The sequence below is a fragment of the Dipodomys spectabilis genome, unplaced genomic scaffold (assembly GCF_019054845.1).
Source record: "Dipodomys spectabilis isolate Male_0828 unplaced genomic scaffold, ASM1905484v1 ptg000115l, whole genome shotgun sequence".
Taxonomy (NCBI): Eukaryota; Metazoa; Chordata; class Mammalia; order Rodentia; family Heteromyidae; genus Dipodomys; species Dipodomys spectabilis.
In genome coordinates, this window is record NW_024870792.1 from 9,326,146 (window position 1) to 9,344,949 (window position 18,804).

Consider the following 18,804-nt stretch of genomic DNA (forward strand, 5'->3'; position numbering starts at 1 on the left):
TTAGTAGATTGAAGAATCTATTTTGGGCAAATGAGACTTTAGAACTGCTCTGACTCAGATTGGAATTGTTTTACTAAGGCTAATCTTCATAAGTACTATTTCAAAATAGTACTTAATACCAAATGCTAGATAGCAAAGCTCAAAAGAAATACTTTTTAACAAGTATTTGTTATATAGAAGAAAAGTATAATTTCTGAACTGAAATGTGAAAATGTAGAAAATAAAGTTTGTTCTGTGATATTTATTCCACATTGCCTAATAACTACAATTATGCTTTTCACTAGGAAGGGTTTTTAATGAAGTCATTCAAGTATAATAATACCAGAAGCTCCTGGGAATGTAATTATCTGGCTTGTTTTGAATCAGGCTGTCTGCAGTTTGTCTAGTGTTCTAATAAGCTCTACAGGGATTACAGACAGTTAATATATGAATTGTAAAACCCTGGTCAGCCTAAGGAAAAAAGACAAACTCATGTGGTCTTTCACAAAACTGTCAAATATTATTCACCAGCAAAGCTAGTGTAGGCTCAAGATATACAGTTCAATGATGTCAGGTTTTTGTCAGCACAAACTTCACATGTGAACTTTCCTAACAGATTTTTGAGAAGGTAATTCATCTTCCATACCTAAGAAAATACAGAAAAACATTACTACAAGATTTTGACAAACATCCTAGGTAGTAAAATCTGTAACCTTTAAGTTATTTCAGAAAGAAGTTTTCATTTTTTCCCTACAAACTTTTCCATGTATATTAAAGTTAACCCCTCATTTGTAATTGAGTCTATCCACTCTTCAGTATTTAACATGAATTCTGATGTCTAGACTAGCTTTCTGGGGATAAACTCTGAAGATGTTTCCATTTTAAAGCTCTAAATTCAGTAAACAAAAATATATAGTTCTCAAATGGATGGAATGTCAAAATAAAGCATATATAAATATAAAAATTGTTTTCCATTATTTTACATATTACTTATTTTATATGTATTTATAATATATTACACACGTTATATATTTATCTAATCTATAATGTGATATATAATACAAATATAATCATATGTAATAGTACATATAATATAGCTATATCTGTTGTTTTATAATATAATCAAAATATTGTGGATATATATTTATTTTTTTAATTTTATATATGATATATCACTCTGTAAAATGAAAAACCTCAATCTTTATTTTGATGTAGAAGGCAAATACAAATCTAAGACAATAAGGTAATCAGTTTCCTCAGGAGGAAAAATAGTTTTCTATTTAGGAAGGCAATGTGGTAGAGGGGGTGAATTTCTTCACATTGCATTGTGAGTATTCATGAGAACATCACAATAAAACTTCGTTACAAATGTATTCAAATTCAAAAATGATAAAAAGTGAGAAAAGTTTACTAATGGACCTAAACTGTATTTACTCTTATAATGAAACCTACCTATATAAAGGTGGCCAAAAGTGTTTTTATGAAGTAAATTTTTTATGAAGTCCAGATAAAGCAACCATGTGGCACAGATGGACCTTTTTCCAACATGTATTCCCAGGACAAATGATTCCTCGTCATCTGCCACAATTAAGTACTAACACTCATAATTTTCATAAACATCAACATATCCTATCTCCATCCAAATTCTTTTCCTATCATTCTTCCCATATTAGTTTCTCTTTTGAGATGAACAGCTCATGACTACCATCCATTTGTTTCTGACTGTGATTTAGGAAAGGCTGTTACAAAAAGTTCCATGTGAGCTTGGGTCATCTGTGACCCTTCCAAGGAGCCACATCCTGCCTGAGATCTCAGGACTCTCTTTGATAGACACCAAGCACTGGAGCAAAGCTGCCATAGCCTGGATGGCACTTCCAGGGTTCCATGTTAAAGTCTTTATCACAATGTCAGTGGAGAGTCACCATGGCAACAGCACTGTATTTCCAAGCTGACTGAGAACCTAATCCCATTCAAACCTCTGAAGGTATATCTAGTGACAGAATAATTCTAAAAACTATTCGAAAGCAGAGAATTTTGAAGACCTAATGCTGCTTTTGAGGTATCATGTAGTCTCTAAAGTCCAAAGAACAATTTTAAAGGGAGAATGGAGACTTTATGTCACTTTCTCACTTGGAAAGTAAGTAATTCTCAAAACACCTATCATATTATACAGTACACCTTATTGGATAGAAAACAATTTGTCTACATTCAGCTTTAAACTGAAAATATGAACTTGGGAGATACAAACTACAAAGAGAAAATAAGTGCATTAAATAAGCACAGATTTATTTTACTAAAGGGAATAAAAATGAATAAAAAGTAATGGCTGGATATTTACTAGATTAAATGTCCATTGAGGAAGCTTTTACATTCTACCCCAAATTAAACAATGTATCCATTATATGTTTAGATTTATTTTATTATCTTTAAGGAAGTATTCTTAACATTTTACAAATCTCCAGACTCAGAACAGTTTTCAGCAGTGGGTATAGTAATAACAGCAATAAATACACAGAAACATGAGACTTCTCTGATGAGAGAGTATGGGAAAGAAATAATTGGAAATAAGAGGGCAAAATATCAACTCTAGATCTGAAGGGGACATTAATACAAATTCTTTGACAATGTCATTCCATGGAGAAATGAGTAACCCATATCTTATAAATGGAACTGTGACTTTGAGCTTCACCTCTTTGGGGAAATTTAAGGGACATTATTCAACCTACAGATGCCTAAAACCCTACACTATGTATGGATGCCAGAAGATTTTTCAGAGTGACCTGAAAGTGATTGCCAAAGCACACACATGCTTTTCTTCCTCAACATTTGTGGTCTTAGTGGCATATTAAATAGATTATAAAAGGGTACAATCCCTATACAACTGCATAAAGTCATAAAAATCGATTCTAAAAAGTCTATGATCATATGTATTCAAAAATACATATAGATGTGCTTTAGTAAAATTGACAATTGACATTTTTGCCTTTAAGATATCCAAAGTACATACAAAGGATCCACAAATGTTAACCATTTGTAACCAAAATTATCTAGGTTTACATTTGCAAAAACTTGTGTTGGCTTTCAATTTAAAAATTTAAGAAAGTTGTATAGTTGTTGATGGATTCTCACTTGGAGTGGGGCTAACAAAAGTAAATGGCTTCATCTTTTAACCAGGAAACTTGTGAGCCACTCACAAATGAGAAGTCACATTCTTTTGATCACTAGAAAAGATAAGTTGCCTAAAATTCCCAATTAAAAAAACCAGCATGTGCAGTGTTTAAAGAAAAAAAGTTTTCTTCTAAAATCAAACAAGAAGTTCTAGGAAAGCCCTTGGGAAATGTATTCTCCTTTTCTCCACACACAAATGACTAAAATAACTTGTATACCTGGGTTGTACACCTACATAGGTTTGTGTATTTCATTTACCAAGTTGAGGAATGGAACAGTTTTAAAGGTGGAAAAATATACATACTTGAAATATTGAAGAGGAGGAGGAACATTTTTGCTATACAGTTTCTAAAGTCATTCCAACACAAACAATGTATCGATGTATGCTGAATTCAAAAACAGGATTAAAACACAGAAAAAGAAATGCAACATGCAAAATTCATTGTTCCAACATGAAACACTAGATCTATTATTTTTAATAAAAACTGCACATCTGTTTACTTGGCTAACAGAGATAATGTACACTGAAGAAAAATGTTATTATATCCTTCTAATAATGCAATCTGTATCAAAGGCACTTCCACAGAGCACTAACTCCTCATTGTTTCCCAAATCATTTTCATTCATGTTACTTTAATCTATATTTTTTTGTGTGTCATACCAATAAAAAAAACTTCTAATTGTGAGCCTTATCACTACTACTAAAAAAAACAAAAAGTCTATGTATTATCCATTTATGTTTTCCATGGTTTGAGTAATATAAATCAAACATGTGCCCTAAGTCTTTAAGTTCTTTGGGTTAACAAAGGAGATTTCAGAAGTAATTATAGGAAAATATTGACTGAAGTCTATCATTTCAATTTTATCTACAATTTTACTAAAGCAAGTGTGGCTATTTGGTTCTAAACTTTCACCTTATTTGTGTGGCTTGAGTCAATATTGCTCCTATGTTGAATAGTAAGAAAATGAGAGATAAAACAATCTTATATCATCTTTTTTATCAAGGAAAAGGGAAAGATGCTTCAGATATGTGTCTTCATGAAAAATTTAGGAGAAATGGAAAGGGTTGATTTTAATTAAAAGCTTTTAGGACATATGAATAATAACTTCAGAACTGAAGACACATACAAATAGCTAATGAATGTGTTCTCATTGAATTCTTCACTATGTTGAAAAGCATATTGATACACTTTTAAATCTAGCTCAAGAAGCTGAAAGTTGAGGATGGTAGTTTGAAGCCAGCCTAAGCAGGAAAGTCTGTGAGACTCTTTAACCACCATAAAACCAGACATGGAGCTGTGGCTCAAGTGGTAGAGCATTAACCTTGAGCATTAAAAGCTCAATGGCAGTGTCCAGTCCCCGATTTCAAGTCCCAGGACCAGCACACACAAAAATAAATAAATAAAATTAAAAAATAAAGAACAAAAATTACAAAGCCAAGTGAACATAGGAAGAATTTATACTTCTCCTGAATTGAAAGCAATTTTCTCAAACATCTTACAAATGTTCCAACTTCTACCTATATAACTAATTTCCTGAAATATTTTTGAGCCTCAGGAAAACAGCATCTTTTTCTATTCATAGATGAAACTTTTTTATTTCTTTTATCTCCCCATATTTTGGTATTCATTGGAATTCGTTATCCTTATCATTTTATATCAAGTTTACTAGCCTTTAAGTGACTGAGTTATAGTTTTTTGACTAGAAGAAATACATTAAATTTGATTCTTGCCTACATGTATCAGTGAGTCTTAATATCCCAGTTTTGTTTTTCCAGATTGGTAAATTTTCTTTCTTGACAACTTGGGTTGCTTCATTTTGAGGTGGTGGGGGAGAAAAAGAAAAAGAAAAATCCTGCATCTCAACAATCATTTCTCAATATTTTTTTTAATTTCTCAAATTGCTATTTTTGTGAAGTTCATATATTTAAAGGAGCTGGTAACTCTAATGACCAAGAAACATCTTGCTCATTTTATATAGGTGTACGATTTACTTTGGGGATGATATTGCTATTTATCTCACAAAAGAAAATGTCTGGTGTTTGAAGTCTAACATAATATCAGTCCCCACATTTATCAAGTTGATATCAAGTACAGGCAGAGGGGGATGTAATTGAAGAAGAGCTTCCACTTAACATGGTAGTCATCAGGCAGACACAACATTTTTTAGAGTAACTTTAGGAATATACATCTCATTATTTTATTCTCAAGAGAATACCAATTTGGCTGACTGAGCAAACATTTTGTTAAATAATTAACATTTTGACACTATTTCACATTTTGAAAAGCTGATGCTTCAAATTCTTCACTCAAAACTAAACAAAAAGAATAAGCCAGAAAAAGCATTCTTCAGTGCCTTCCTCTCTGATTGCTAAATTACCAATTCACTATTTACTCTCCTTGAGACATGACCCAGGACCATGAGTTCACTCAGTCTCAACTTCTTCAGTTCATACTAAAATTTACATCAAGAAGCACAGACAGAGCCACCTTCGGAGTTAATTTATGGGAAGCAGTGGGCGTTCCTCCCGCTTCTTCCAGATGTTAGTCTTGCTGTCTCTTTTGGTTAGTGGTGGTGGTCGGCCCCTTTTTCTGGTGGGAGATGTAGTGGCTTCAAAATCTTCAACGGTGGTTTTTCTTGCTGGAGACTCCTCCCCAGGGTGCTCCAGGATAACTGCACTCCCTCCTCCATCCAAGATGTGCCTTAACGCCGGGTCCTCCGGAGAACAGACAGTGGTTCCACTCTCGCTGCTGCTCAGGTCTAAATCTTCCAAGTAAAGAATCTTGGGCTGATGCATGCTTTTGATGAATGTTTTCTCCCTCTCCAGCTTTCTACTCAATTGATGCTCATTCATGTCTACCCCAGAGTCAAGACTTGTGTCATTGCTCTGGGCTCTCTTTCCCTTTTTCAGGTCTATGAAGGAGTGCCTCACTTGAGCAACTGGTTTTCCATCAAGGGACACAAACCATGCTCTGGGATGTGGGGAGGGCTTTCCTTTGGACAGTTCCAAGAGAGTCTGCTCTGAAATTCCTTGAAGTTCTGATGAAAATGGAGTCATTACAACAGCTTCATTTAGTGTTCCAGGGACAGAGACAGATTCTAATAAGCTATTGGAGTATCGGCTCCAGTCGGAAGTCTGAGATGGCAAACTCTGCTGACCTTCAAGAACGATATCCTCTTCCCTAGCATCTTGGGGCTGTGCATGAGAATGCATTGGCATTTTGGGCAAAGTCTGTGTGAAGTTCTCTCTGTTTACCGGTTCCATCAATTGGCCATAGACTAACTGTCCCTTTCTTGGCAGGGTAGCTGATTTAGCAGTATGTAACTGCTCTGGAGTGGGGAAGAGGTCTGACGTTTGAAGGATGGCAATGGGCTGGCTGTATATATGCATTAGCTGCTCAGGAATGTGGGAACGTCCATACATCTCCTCCTCGTTACCTGTAAGGTACCTCTTCTCCTCTTGAGCATCACCTAATGATGACAGATTGTTGTTAATATGTTTAGGTTGTTTGGTCCCTCCAATTGGCTCCAAAGACTGTGCTGGGTTTCTTGAGTAGTTATTTTGATTGACTGATAAATATGAAACCTCTTCATTGTAGATTTTAAAATTGTCCCGAGTTTTTACCATGGAAATTCTTTCTTCTCCTTCTGCTTTTGATGGTTCCTTTTTTTGAGGGCTGTATGAGGCATTCTTGGCATTAAATATCTGTGACTTGTCCTCAGCTTTTAATGCAATTTTGACTGAACTAATGTGATTTATGTGTGTTGTTGATGTTGTCTGGTCTCTCTTGAGGACCTCAAGCTTAGTGATATTTCTATCTCTTTTTTGTGTAGTACCACACTTATCCCTAGAAGAGAAATCATGAGGTTATTTAAAGGTTATACTAGAAGACTCTTTGTTTTAAATCCCACATATGCATGTCATATATGAAGTGTTACTGTTAGGATATATATTTTGATTTTCAACATCCATATCTTAAAGACTATGCAATTTACTTTTAGAGATAAACTTTGTAATGCACAGAATATACTAAAATGATACTATAATTTGATAAAGAATATAAAGCAGTGATATTTTAATAGGGGTATGCATGTGTGTATTTGTGTGTGTGTGTGTGCACACGTGTGTGCATGTTTATACACTTAACTAATATTGATCTTACCTGCAATAACAAAGTAGTACAGCAAAAAAGCCAATGACAATGACTATCGTCCCTCCCAGTATGGCTGTAAGAAACACTGTGTGGTAGGCAGTTATGTCCTTGGGATCTTCACTTATACCTGAATTTACATGGTCCAACATAAAGAAAGAAAACATACAGAAAATATTAATTTCAGGAAAACTATTTGACTATGTCATGTCCTAGATAAGACAGACTGAATATAGATACACACTTCTATTGCTTCTTTCCCTCCCATAGCACACATTCCTGTCAGTGAAATACAATGCCCGTACCCTTTGTAAATTCATCAACTGCTTTGCTTTTACCAATGAAATGTGGACACCTTAAATGAGGTTGTATGGCATAAGTATGCTAAGTATGCTGTCATTCAAAAATGTGAACATTATATCCCACAAAGCCTCCAACCTGAGTTCTGAAATGTGGAAATATGCTAGATTAAACCAAGCTAAGCCCAGCAGAGTTTTGTTCAATCCAAAACACTCACACAAAGTAAAATGCAAACAGTGCCTGCTATGGCTAGCCACTGAGATAGAAAGAGTGTTTGCCACTGCATTAATGACTAGACTAGGCCAGAAATTTTATCTGGATGCTGAGATGCTACTATATTAAAAGACCTAAAAAATGTGACAGTAGCCAAGCAACAATCAGGAAGGATACTGCTTTTAGAAGTCAAAATGGTAACCTGTGCTATTGAAATAACCTGAGAGTGTTATCTCTAACTAATGTGAGCTGTGTTTAAAGAGGTTCTGTGATTGAAGCAATTCAGTCTGTAGTATTTTGTTATAGTAAACTGAGTAGTCTAATACAATATCCAACTTTCTCAGTTTAAAAATAAGAAAACTAATACTAAGATGAATAAGTACCTACTTCAAATTCATCTGGTTAATTATAAGCAAAGCCAGACCAACTATCAAGTCATCTTTGCTTCTAGGATAAAGTATTGCTTTAGTTGTGATCTGCTTACAGAATACATTTTTGAAATGCATCACTAGAAGGTATTGACTCACACTAAGTGTAAATTTCATGATTCTATTTTACTGCTCCGCTTCACACAAAAGCTTTTCCAACAGAATTTCAATCTGTTGTAGAAAATGACTTTGGCTTTTGTAATTCATAAAACCCATCTTATGTAAATTGGTTCTTTGAGGCATATTTTTAGTGAAAGTACACATCTCTATAAAACCCACAAGTTCCTTGGGTGATTTTTATTAAAAATGAAATAACTTAAACATTTTTCTTTTTCATCAATATTTCATTATAGGTGCCAAAACAGAATGGGATAAGGAGAGACAGCTGGCAAAACTGCATGATACTTTGCATCATTTAGAACAAAGGTGACCACTATCTGGTTTCCAAATAAATAATCTCACATGAAAAAAAAATAATCTCACATGCACAAATCCAACAGAAAAAAAGATTATCTTTCTCCATTCTATATAGCTAATGGCTCATATTTCTCCAACTGAAATACTAAATATTGGTTTTATTGAAAAAATCTAACCCTAACCTTAACCCATGTTACTTTGCATGGCTTAAAAGTCAAATGTTAGTACAAAATGAAAATAAAACTGTCATTAAAAAACTTTTTCCAGCCAGGCACTGGTGGCTCATGCCTGTCATCCTAGCAACTCAGGAAGCTGAGATCTGAGGATCATCTTAGTTCAAATGCCAGCCCAGCCTGGAAAGTTCGTGAGACTCTTATCTTCAATTGGCCACCAGAAAACTGGAAGTGGCACTGTGGTTCAAAATGGTAGAACGCTACTCTTAGGGAAAAAAGCTCAGGGACAGCACCCAGACCCTGAATTCAAGCCTCACAACTGATCCCCACCCCGCTACTACACACACACAAAAATGTTTTCCAGAAAAAAAATCAAAAGTAATACTAATAATAAAGTTATATGACACAATACGGCACAAAAACCAAACAAATAAAATGTACACTCCTGGCCTGGGAATATAGCTTAGTGGTGGATTGCTTGCCCTAGCGTGCATGAAGCCCTGGGTTCGATTCCTCAGTACCACAGAAAAAGCCAGAAGTGGCACTGTGGCTAAAGTGGTAGAACGCTAGCCTTCAGCAAAAAAGAAGCTCAGGGACAGTGCTCAGGCCCCGAGTTGAAGCTCCAGGACTGGCAAAAAAAAAAAAAAGTATACTCCTAAATTATACTGGGAATTTATCTTTTTGAATTTTTTAAAATTTTCTTTAAGTAGCTCTCCAAAATAACTGCCATTAAACAAAACATCCTGATCTTTTTGTATGTTTGTTTGCATTTGGTTGTTTTCACACAAGTTTATACTATGTAGCCCAGACTGGCATTAAGCTTGTGATCCTCCTGCCTCAGTTTCCTGAGTATGGGGAACAAAGGTGTGCACCACTGTGCTGGGTGAGACTATTTTTGACCAGCATGAATTAGGCAGGTAAGAGCTGCCCCTTACCTGGCAGCAAAAGCACTGAAACAGAAAAAGAATCATCTCTGACATGATGAGGATGGAGGAAGGCTATGAACACTCAACTTCCACTCCCAAACCTTCACTAAAACTAAAAGTTTTGCTTCGTTTTTATTTTGTACATACACAAACAATGAGACAGAAAGTTGAAAACCAAGAAACACTTCAATTTGTGCCAGCAAACACCAGAAGACCAAGAAACTAGTAGCAGGATAACAAACCAACCAGTCTAGTTTAGAGGAGATTTCTTTCTTCATTAAGATTTAATGGAGAAAATACATCATGTTTAGTTTTTTTAAAGAAATTTACTGAGTAAGATCAATGTAGGTTTCTCTATGTTTGCATTAGCTAAATAATTTGAAAACACTAACTATGAAAACAAAAATACTCATTTCTTTAGGAATATGTACAGATCTCTTGTATTGGACATCACCTCCCACTCACCATCTGTTGAAAACATCATTTCCATTTATGTTTGGCATATCACCTATCTTATTGTCCGGACATACTATTATCCAAGAGTTTTTCCTTCTTCAGACTACTCAAGACCCAAGTATGGGCCAACCAGTCTTCATCTGTAGAATGTTCTATCACTGTTTGAGAAAAATACTTGAAAGGGCTGGAGTCGGCCATAACATAGCAGCCACATGGCAAAGACAGTCAAGTCTTACCTACCTACCCAGACCCTCTGGAGCTGCAGAGATTCCTGCCTCCGGCTCCTGCTTCTTAGTCCTTCCTCCCTATATCCCCATATCTCTTTCACCTTTATAGAAATTATCCAAAATGTTTCTGTTGCTTGTAACCAAACACTATAAAGGATCTGGATAGAATTTACCCATGGAAAAAGGAACGCTAAAAAAATATTCGTGTTGAACAAAATTCATGCTTCACACGTTTATCAGACATTATCTACCTTATATCGTAGAGTTCATGGACCTTAATCTTTTCTTGTACACATGAACTCAGAAAAGAAAAATCGGAGAGAAAAGGATGAGATGTTCTTTCCAGAGTCATGCAGCTAGTAAGTATATGCTATTTTTTTTTCTTTTAGGAGACTTGAATTTATTACACCAGCAGGCCCTGAGGAGTTCCTCCTCCAAACTCTGAGAACGCTCTTGACTGAATAACAAGGTTAGATAGTGGGGTAGGGCTACCAGGGCGATGCTGGTTGCCAATAGGTAAGTTTAAACTAGGGGAGGAGGTTGCATAAGGAGGAACAAGTTAGGGTGGTACCGGAAGCTCGGAAGCTCCAGGCAGAAGGCCTGTTTATAGGAGGCGATCCCAGGATGTGGTGGTATGTAAGAATTTTACAGCCCTTACATTGATTACAGTTTGTTTACAAAGGATCAGGTGGTGATTAATCTCCACCTGGGGCAGTTAGTGCTATGAGGTCAATTGTCCAGGTATTCCAGAATAGTCACACCCTGGAATTGACCATTCAGAGAATCCTTTCTCAATTCAGGTTTCTGTGCCTAGTGTCAGCCAACATCCTTGACATTCCCCCCTTTTGATACCTTTTGTAGCAAGAATGAGCATGAATCTTCTGTGAGATTCATCATATTAAGTCTGGAGCATCTGCACTTTGATGGCCTTAGCATACATTTAAAATAAGATAAAACAGAAACCAATTGATAATTCTAGAATGGTATCTGAATTGTTTTTAATTACTGAGTTTCATTTTCACAGTACCTCTAGATCCTGGAAGTGGAGCTGCTATCCAGTATCCCAGATGTGGTGCATCGTAAGTCCAAACTAAGTGATTGTTATGTTCTTTGACCACTCCCCAGCCATGATTTACCCAAGCACCTTAAAAGAAAGGTAAGTAAAAAACAAATAAAAATGTTAGTTATGCATTTTAAACACTAATAGGGGTTTCTGATAACCCATTGAATAATAATTAGTAGTAAAAAAAAAAAAAAGATACTAGATCTAACCTGCACCATCTGGGATAAGGAATTGAGTTTAACTGCCACCATCTTGTCTTCATGGCTGAGGACTAAACTGAATTCCTAGAGTCAGGGGCAGGGACTTGGGCAATAGGTTACCGGGCCTATCAGTCCTGTACCTTGAACTCTGGAGACTCTCGTGCTCTCTGTGACCCTGCTCCCTGACCATGACCCTATTTAGGCCCAGACCAGTTCAGACACCAGGGTGTGCCTTACCTTGTGTCTCCTTACTCTCCTCGGGTCACTATAGCATCCCACTTCAGCTCTCCATTGGAGTTGATATAGTTTGTTGGGATTGTTTTTCTGCTCTTTCTTTGCTTTACTACTCTCATGACTCAGTTTTCTAACAGTGTTGAGTGTATTCAAGGCTGCAAGTTTTCAGGGGACATGTGTCCACCTGCAGTCACTGGCTTTTTAATAAAAGATTCCTGAGTCAACTTCTCAAAATGTGGCTTCTAAGTATGTGAGTAGTGAAGTCCTACTTCAAGTCCTGTGTTTAATTTCCAGAGCCACCACAACCAAATATATACATAAAGACATACAAATACTGATTCATTAACAAATGATTATCTGTCTTTTGTGCTGGGATTGTGAAAAAATACTTCCAATATATGTCTTGTGACCTTATTGGGTTATTAAACATTATAATAATATAAGTATGGTATTTCAGGACTAATTTTTTTGTCAGTCATGGGGCCTGAACTCTGGGCCTCAGCACTGTCCCACTACCACTTGAGCCACAGCACCACTTCCAACTTTTTCTGCTCATATGGTGCTGAGGAATGGAACCAGGGCCTCAGGCATGCAAGGCAAGCACTCTACCACTGGGCCACCTTCCCAGCCCTGGGCTAAAATTTTTAAACTTAAAAGAATGCTATCTGTTCCAATAAAAATTTACCATCTTTAGAGAAAAGTTTATTTTTAAAGAGCTTATACGTATAAACACTATAGATAAGTTTTGTGTATATTTTTTTTTGTTGTATCAAATTATGTATTTCAAGTACAAAAGTAGTATTTTACTTGTGTTTATAATTGATATATGTATTTGTAGGGAAGAGTATGATAATTTGATAGTTGAATGGAATATCTAATATGAAAATCAGGGCATTTGGCATTTATATTTATATTTTTCCTAACATTTATGATTTTATGTGTTGAGAAGCTTTTTTTTTTTTTAACTCAAGGCTAATGCTCTACCACTTGAGCCATAGCTCCATTTCTGGCTATTAGGTGGCTAACTGGAGATAAGTGTCCCGTGGACTTTCCTGTCTGGATTGTCTTCAAACAATTATCCTCAGATCTCTTCTTCCAGAGTAATTAGGATTATAGGTATGAGCCACTATGCCAGTACTAGTTTTTTGTTTTTGAGGGGTTTTTTTCCTCTCTTACTTAGTCTCCTCAGCAAACCTACTAGGTATTGTTATTCTATTACAGATGAGAAGATTGACATGTTATAATAGCTCATTTGCTTTGTGAAGGCTCACAGATGGCCAGAACAGGGCCTAGACATTTAAGAGCACATGTTCTTCCTTCCTACTTCTGTGTTTACGAGTTAGTGCTTTATGTTGTGTGTGAAATATAACCCAAAAGCTCATGTGTTATAAACTTGGTCCCTAGCATGGTATTACTGGGAAGTGGTGAGGCCTTTAAAAGCTATGGCTACAGGAAGGTCTTTAGTCATTTGAGGAATGCCCTCCAAGGGGATTTCAGGACCCCAATCCCGTGTTCTTCCTCCTCTTTGCTTCCTAGCCATGCAGTGGGTGCTTTTGCTCCTCCACAAAGCTCTCATCCTGATGTGCTGTATCACCACAAGGCTAAAACAAAAGGGCCAACAAAATCGTGGATTGAAACTTCTAAAATTGTGAGCCCAAGCAACTTTTTTTTTTTTTTGCAAGGTTGTGGAGGAAAGAAAGACCCTATGTTTGGGACTATGCTGCTGCTGCTGCTGCTTCTTTCTTTCCCCCTCCTCCTCCTCCTCCTCCTCCTCCTCTTCCCCTTTTCTTCTTCCTCCTTTTCTTCTTCCTCCTCATCTTCCTCTTCATCCGTGTCTTCTTCTTCTGTCTTCTTCCCTCCTCCTTCTCCTTCTCCTCCTCTTCCTTCTACTTTATATTTCTTTATATTTAAAGGTATGTTATTTTGTGCAAATGTCTATATCTGAATTCTTTTATCTAAGATCAGAGATTAATATCTTTTATTTACACAATAAATGTGAGAATCTTTTAACTTGTCTAGTTCTTTTGATTTTTATCATAAACTATAGACAAGTTTCCTTACTATGCTATAGAACTCTAGAACTAATTCCTCCTGTCTATTGTTGATATCTCTATTCCCATATTTATCTCAGCATTATTCACAATAGCTAAGATACTGAATTAGCCAGAGTGTCCATTGACGGATGAATGGGTAAAGAAAATATACACGATTATTATTCAACCATAAAGGGATGAAATCTTGTCATGTGCAGAGAAATTGTCCAAATAGTTGTTTTTGTTAATAAGATAGAGAAAGTTGGAATGATGAAAATGACTCAAGTGTCTGCCTTCAAATAGACACCAACTGCGTATATATCAATTCAAATAGTTTGCTACTGGAAGTTCTTTAAAAACAGGCAACAACCATTTAAGACTCAGACAACTCATATTCTTCAGTGAATCCAAGGGCTATTTCTGTGGCTACCAGAAAAAAGGACTCTTTTTGTCTCTAGCCTTCAACCTAGGTAAATATGCAGTAATATAGGAAGATGCTTACGTAGAGGGAAAAGATTATGTGCAAGGGGAAAACGAGCCCTGAATAATCATCAAGGCTCTGTAGCAGACCTGCCCAAGGCAGCTCTACACAGGGGCTGTTCAGCTATGGACTCATTACCGCCCCCCCACACACACCCTCCACACACACTTCTAGACTCATTACCACCCCCCCCCACACACACACACCCTCCACGCACACATCTTTTTTTCTTCTGGTAACTTAGACTCCCCCTTGTTTACATGAGAACATACACAAGGGAATCTGAGTGGGGAAGTGCTGGTGTACTTGCTTCAAGGAACTAGAACACAGGAAAAAATATTGGTGCCTCAAGTTGTTTGGGGAAAAGAATAACTCTTCTTGTTTTTAATAAAACACTGTTATTTACTTTCATGAAACTGACACTTCTCAACAAGCTTTTAGGTAAGCTCATATGACCTACTAAAAACTCCTGAGCATAAATAAAAACTTTTGTATGTCAGTACTGGGGTTTAAACTCAAAGCTTTGTACTCTCAATTGGCTTTTTCTCTCAAGACTGCTGCTCTACCATTTGAGCCCACACCTCCAGTTCTGGCTCTTTGCTGGTTAATTAAAGATAAATGGAAAGACTTGGAAAAAATGATATTAAGTGAAGTAAGCCAGGCCAGGCCCAAAGAAACATAGGTCCCATGGTTTCCCTTATTTACAATAACTAGTATATGTCTGAGACAAGCAGAAAAGGTCAGATAAGTTGATGTTAGGTGAAATGAACCCCAAGATAAGGATTCAAATGTTTTTTCTTTCTTGTGATTGTTTCTAACATATTTATAAGATGATTTCTTTGTTGCTTTGTATGTCCCTCCCCCATGGTATAACCCCTGCTTTCATTGTATTTGTTGTTGGTATAATTTGTGGAGGGAAAGGAAAAAAAAAACGTTTAAGTATGGATACAGGTGGACCCATTGCAACAATGAGATGTACAAGACGTTAGGTTGAAAAACGAACTTTACAACTTTGGCTGGGGGGAAGAGGGGACAGGAGATGGGGGGAGATGGGAAGGGTTGGGAAGGGGAAACAAAAGAGGAGGCAACAATGCTTGATAAGAAATGTATTCATTACCTTGCTCATGTAATTGTAACCCCACTGTACGGTACTTTCACAATAAAAAAAAGAATCTCACAGACTTTTCTCCCCAAACTGGTATCAAATCAGGATCCTTGGACCTCAGCCTCCTGAGTAGCTAAGATTATAGGCATGAACCATCAGTCTCTGGCTTTTGTTAATTTTTTTTTCTCTTTATTTTTTTATTGTCAAGATGATGTATAGAGGGGTTACAGTTCCATAAGTAAGATAGTAAGTACATTTTTGTCAAACTTGTTTCCCCTTCCCTCAATTTTCTCCTACTTTCCCTCCTCCCCAACCCCCCCCAAGTTGTACAGATCATTTCCAACATACTGTCTTATGAATATCGCTGTTGCATTGGTTCCCCCTTGACCGTTGTCTCACCATTCTGCTGTTCCCCTTCCCTTCCCTAATTCAGATGGACGTATATACAATGCCAGGGCACCAAAATCAAATACAGTGACAACCGGGGATAACCATAGGGGGCAGAACACAGAAAAGAAACAAAAAAATCACATAGTACATTAAAAACAATAACCAATAAGAAACCTTCTTGTGTCCATGTCTTGGAGTTCTCTTATAAGGTCATATGTACATAGCTATTGAGCTATTCTGCTCATCTGCCAAGAATATCCTAGACATACACTAATTATTGCAAATAATTCTTTTTAATCTTTCAAAACCACTGCCTCCAAACACTGGAGGAAGGAGAGAAGCACTCCGGTGTTTCTAGAACACACATTGCCATCATTTCCCCCACTGTAATGCTAATTTACATAAAGCTAAGTTCAGTCACTAACAAAGAGCATCATATTTGTAAGGTTACTGACAAAGCACTCAAACATTCAAAAGAAAACACTCATGTTATTTTTATCTCACGAACATACCTGTGTTCATATCGAATGTCCAAGCAGGTATGCGGTCACCCCTGTGGACGTCATCCGCATGTAGGAGAGGGAGTGAGACTTGAATGGAGCCATCTACCTTTAACTCTTTCCCTCCAGAATATATTTTCACACATATTGCAGCAAGAGGAGTCAATTCAATGCTTTCAAAACCTATAAATGGGGACACAATCATGTATAAATGGAGACTGTATTTTAGGCAAGCAATTATTATGAGTCTAAAATATCTAGTTCTTCTATTTCCACAGTGTCATCCATTCTCATTTCAAATAGCTGAGAGCCATATCTAGGAATTTTTTTTTCCTTTCACACTTGTTTTTAATTGTGAAAATACTGTACAGAGGGGTTACAATTACATGAGCAAGGTAATGAGTACATTTCTTTACAAGCATTGTTGCCTCCTCCTTTGTTTCCCCTTCCCATCACTTCCCATCTTCCCTCCCTCCCCACAACTCCCCTGGGCCAAAGTTGTAAAGTTCGTTTTTTGACCTAACGTCTTGTACATCTCATTGTTGCAATAGGTCCACCTGTATCCCTATTTAAAAAATTGTTTTTTTCCCTTCCCCTCCACAAATTATACCAACATCAAATACAGTGAAAACAGGGGTTATACCATGGGGGAAGGACATACAAAGCAACAAAAAAAATCATCTTATAAATATGCTAGAAACAATAGCAAGAAAGAAAAAAGCATTTGAATCCTTATCTTGGGGTTCATTTTGCCTAACATCAACTTATCTAACCGTTTCTGCTTGTCTCAGACATATACTAGTTATTGTAAATAAGGGAAACCATGGGACCTATGTTTCTTTGGGCCTGGCTTACTTCACTTAATATAATTTTTTCCAAGTCTTTCCATTTCCTAACAAACAGGGCAATGTCATTCGTTCTGATGGAGGCATAGAATTCCAATGTGTATATATACCACATTTTCTTGATGCATTCATCTACTGAGGGGCATCTGGGTTTGTTCCATATCTTAGCTATGGTAAATAATACTGTAATAAACATAGTTGTGCTGGTAGCTTTAGTATGGTCTTATTTGTGATCATTTGAGTAAATGCCCAAAAGTGGGATTGCTGGGTCATAGGGGAGCTCTAAACTTCCTATTCTCCTGGATTGGAAGAATAAACATCGTGAAAATGACAATACTTCCCAAGGCTATCTGCAAATTTAAGGCGATACCTATCAATATTCCAGCCTCATTCTTCAAGGAAATAGAAGAAGCAATCCAAAAGTTCATATGGAACAATAAAAGACCCTGAATAGCAAAAACAATCCTTAACAGAAACAACAGTGCTGGAGAAATATCAATACCAAATTTCAAACTCTACTACAAAGCCACAGTAATCAAAACAGCGTGGTACTGGCACAAGAACAGACCTGAGAACCAATGGAATAGAATTGAAAACCCAGAAATGAACCCACAGACCTATAGCCATCTAATCTTCGATGAGGGAGCTAAAAAATAGAATGGAAGAAAGACAGCCTCTTGAGTAAATGGTGCTGGCAAAATTGGTTAATCATTTGTGGAAAACTAAAGCTAGATCCTTATATATCACCCTGCACCAGAATCAACTCCAAATGGATCAAAGACCTTGGAGTCAAAGCAGACACCCTGAAAACATTACAGGATGGAATAGGAGAAACCCTAGGCCTCCTTGGCACAAGCCCAAATTTTCTTAATAGAGACCCAGAAACACAACAAATCAAAGAAAGGTTGGACAAATGGGATTGCATGAAATTGCAGAGCTTCTGCATAGCTAGCAAGATCAATAGAAGCCCACAGATTGGGAGAAGATCTTCACTAGCCATACAACGGACAAGGGTCTCATATCTAAAATATACCTGGTGAAAACCGGAAGTGGCGCTGTAGCTCAAGTGGTAGAGCACTCGCCTTGAGCTGAAGAGCTGAGGGACAGTGCCCAGGCCCAGAGTTCAAGCCCCTCGACCAACAAAAAATAAATAAATAAATAAAATAAAATATACCTGGAACTCAAAAAATTAAATCCCCAACAACAACTCCTCAAAGAAACAACTGCCCAACAAATAAGTGAGCTAAAGACTTAAAGAGAAACTTCTCTGAAGAAGAAGGAAAGATGGCCAATAGACACATGGAGAAATGCTCAACCTCCCTAGCCATAAAAGAAATGCAAATCAAAACAACATTGAGATACCACCTCACCCCAGTTAGAATGGCTATAATCAAGAACTCTAATGACAACAGATGCTGGAGGGAATGTGGCCAGAAGGGAGCCCTACTGCATTGTTGGTGGGAGTGTAAACTTGTTCAACCATTTTGGAAAGTAATATGGAGGTTCCTCAAAAGT

General features: G+C 36.9%; 1 protein-coding gene across 1 annotated transcript in view; it reads right to left on the reverse strand.

Moving 5' to 3' along the window:
- Nucleotides 1–3,266: 3,266 nt before the first annotated feature.
- Nucleotides 3,267–18,804, reverse strand: part of Fam171b (family with sequence similarity 171 member B) — a 66,588-nt gene continuing 51,050 nt past the window's right edge. The window contains exons 5-9 of the mRNA XM_042688395.1: nucleotides 16,457–16,627; nucleotides 11,461–11,582; nucleotide 11,200; nucleotides 7,311–7,428; nucleotides 3,267–6,995 (exon numbers count right to left, since the gene is read on the reverse strand). Coding sequence (XP_042544329.1) covers nucleotides 5,645–6,995; nucleotides 7,311–7,428; nucleotide 11,200; nucleotides 11,461–11,582; nucleotides 16,457–16,627 — 1,763 coding nt within the window. The 3' untranslated portion in view covers nucleotides 3,267–5,644. The remainder of the gene's footprint in view (nucleotides 6,996–7,310; nucleotides 7,429–11,199; nucleotides 11,201–11,460; nucleotides 11,583–16,456; nucleotides 16,628–18,804) is intronic.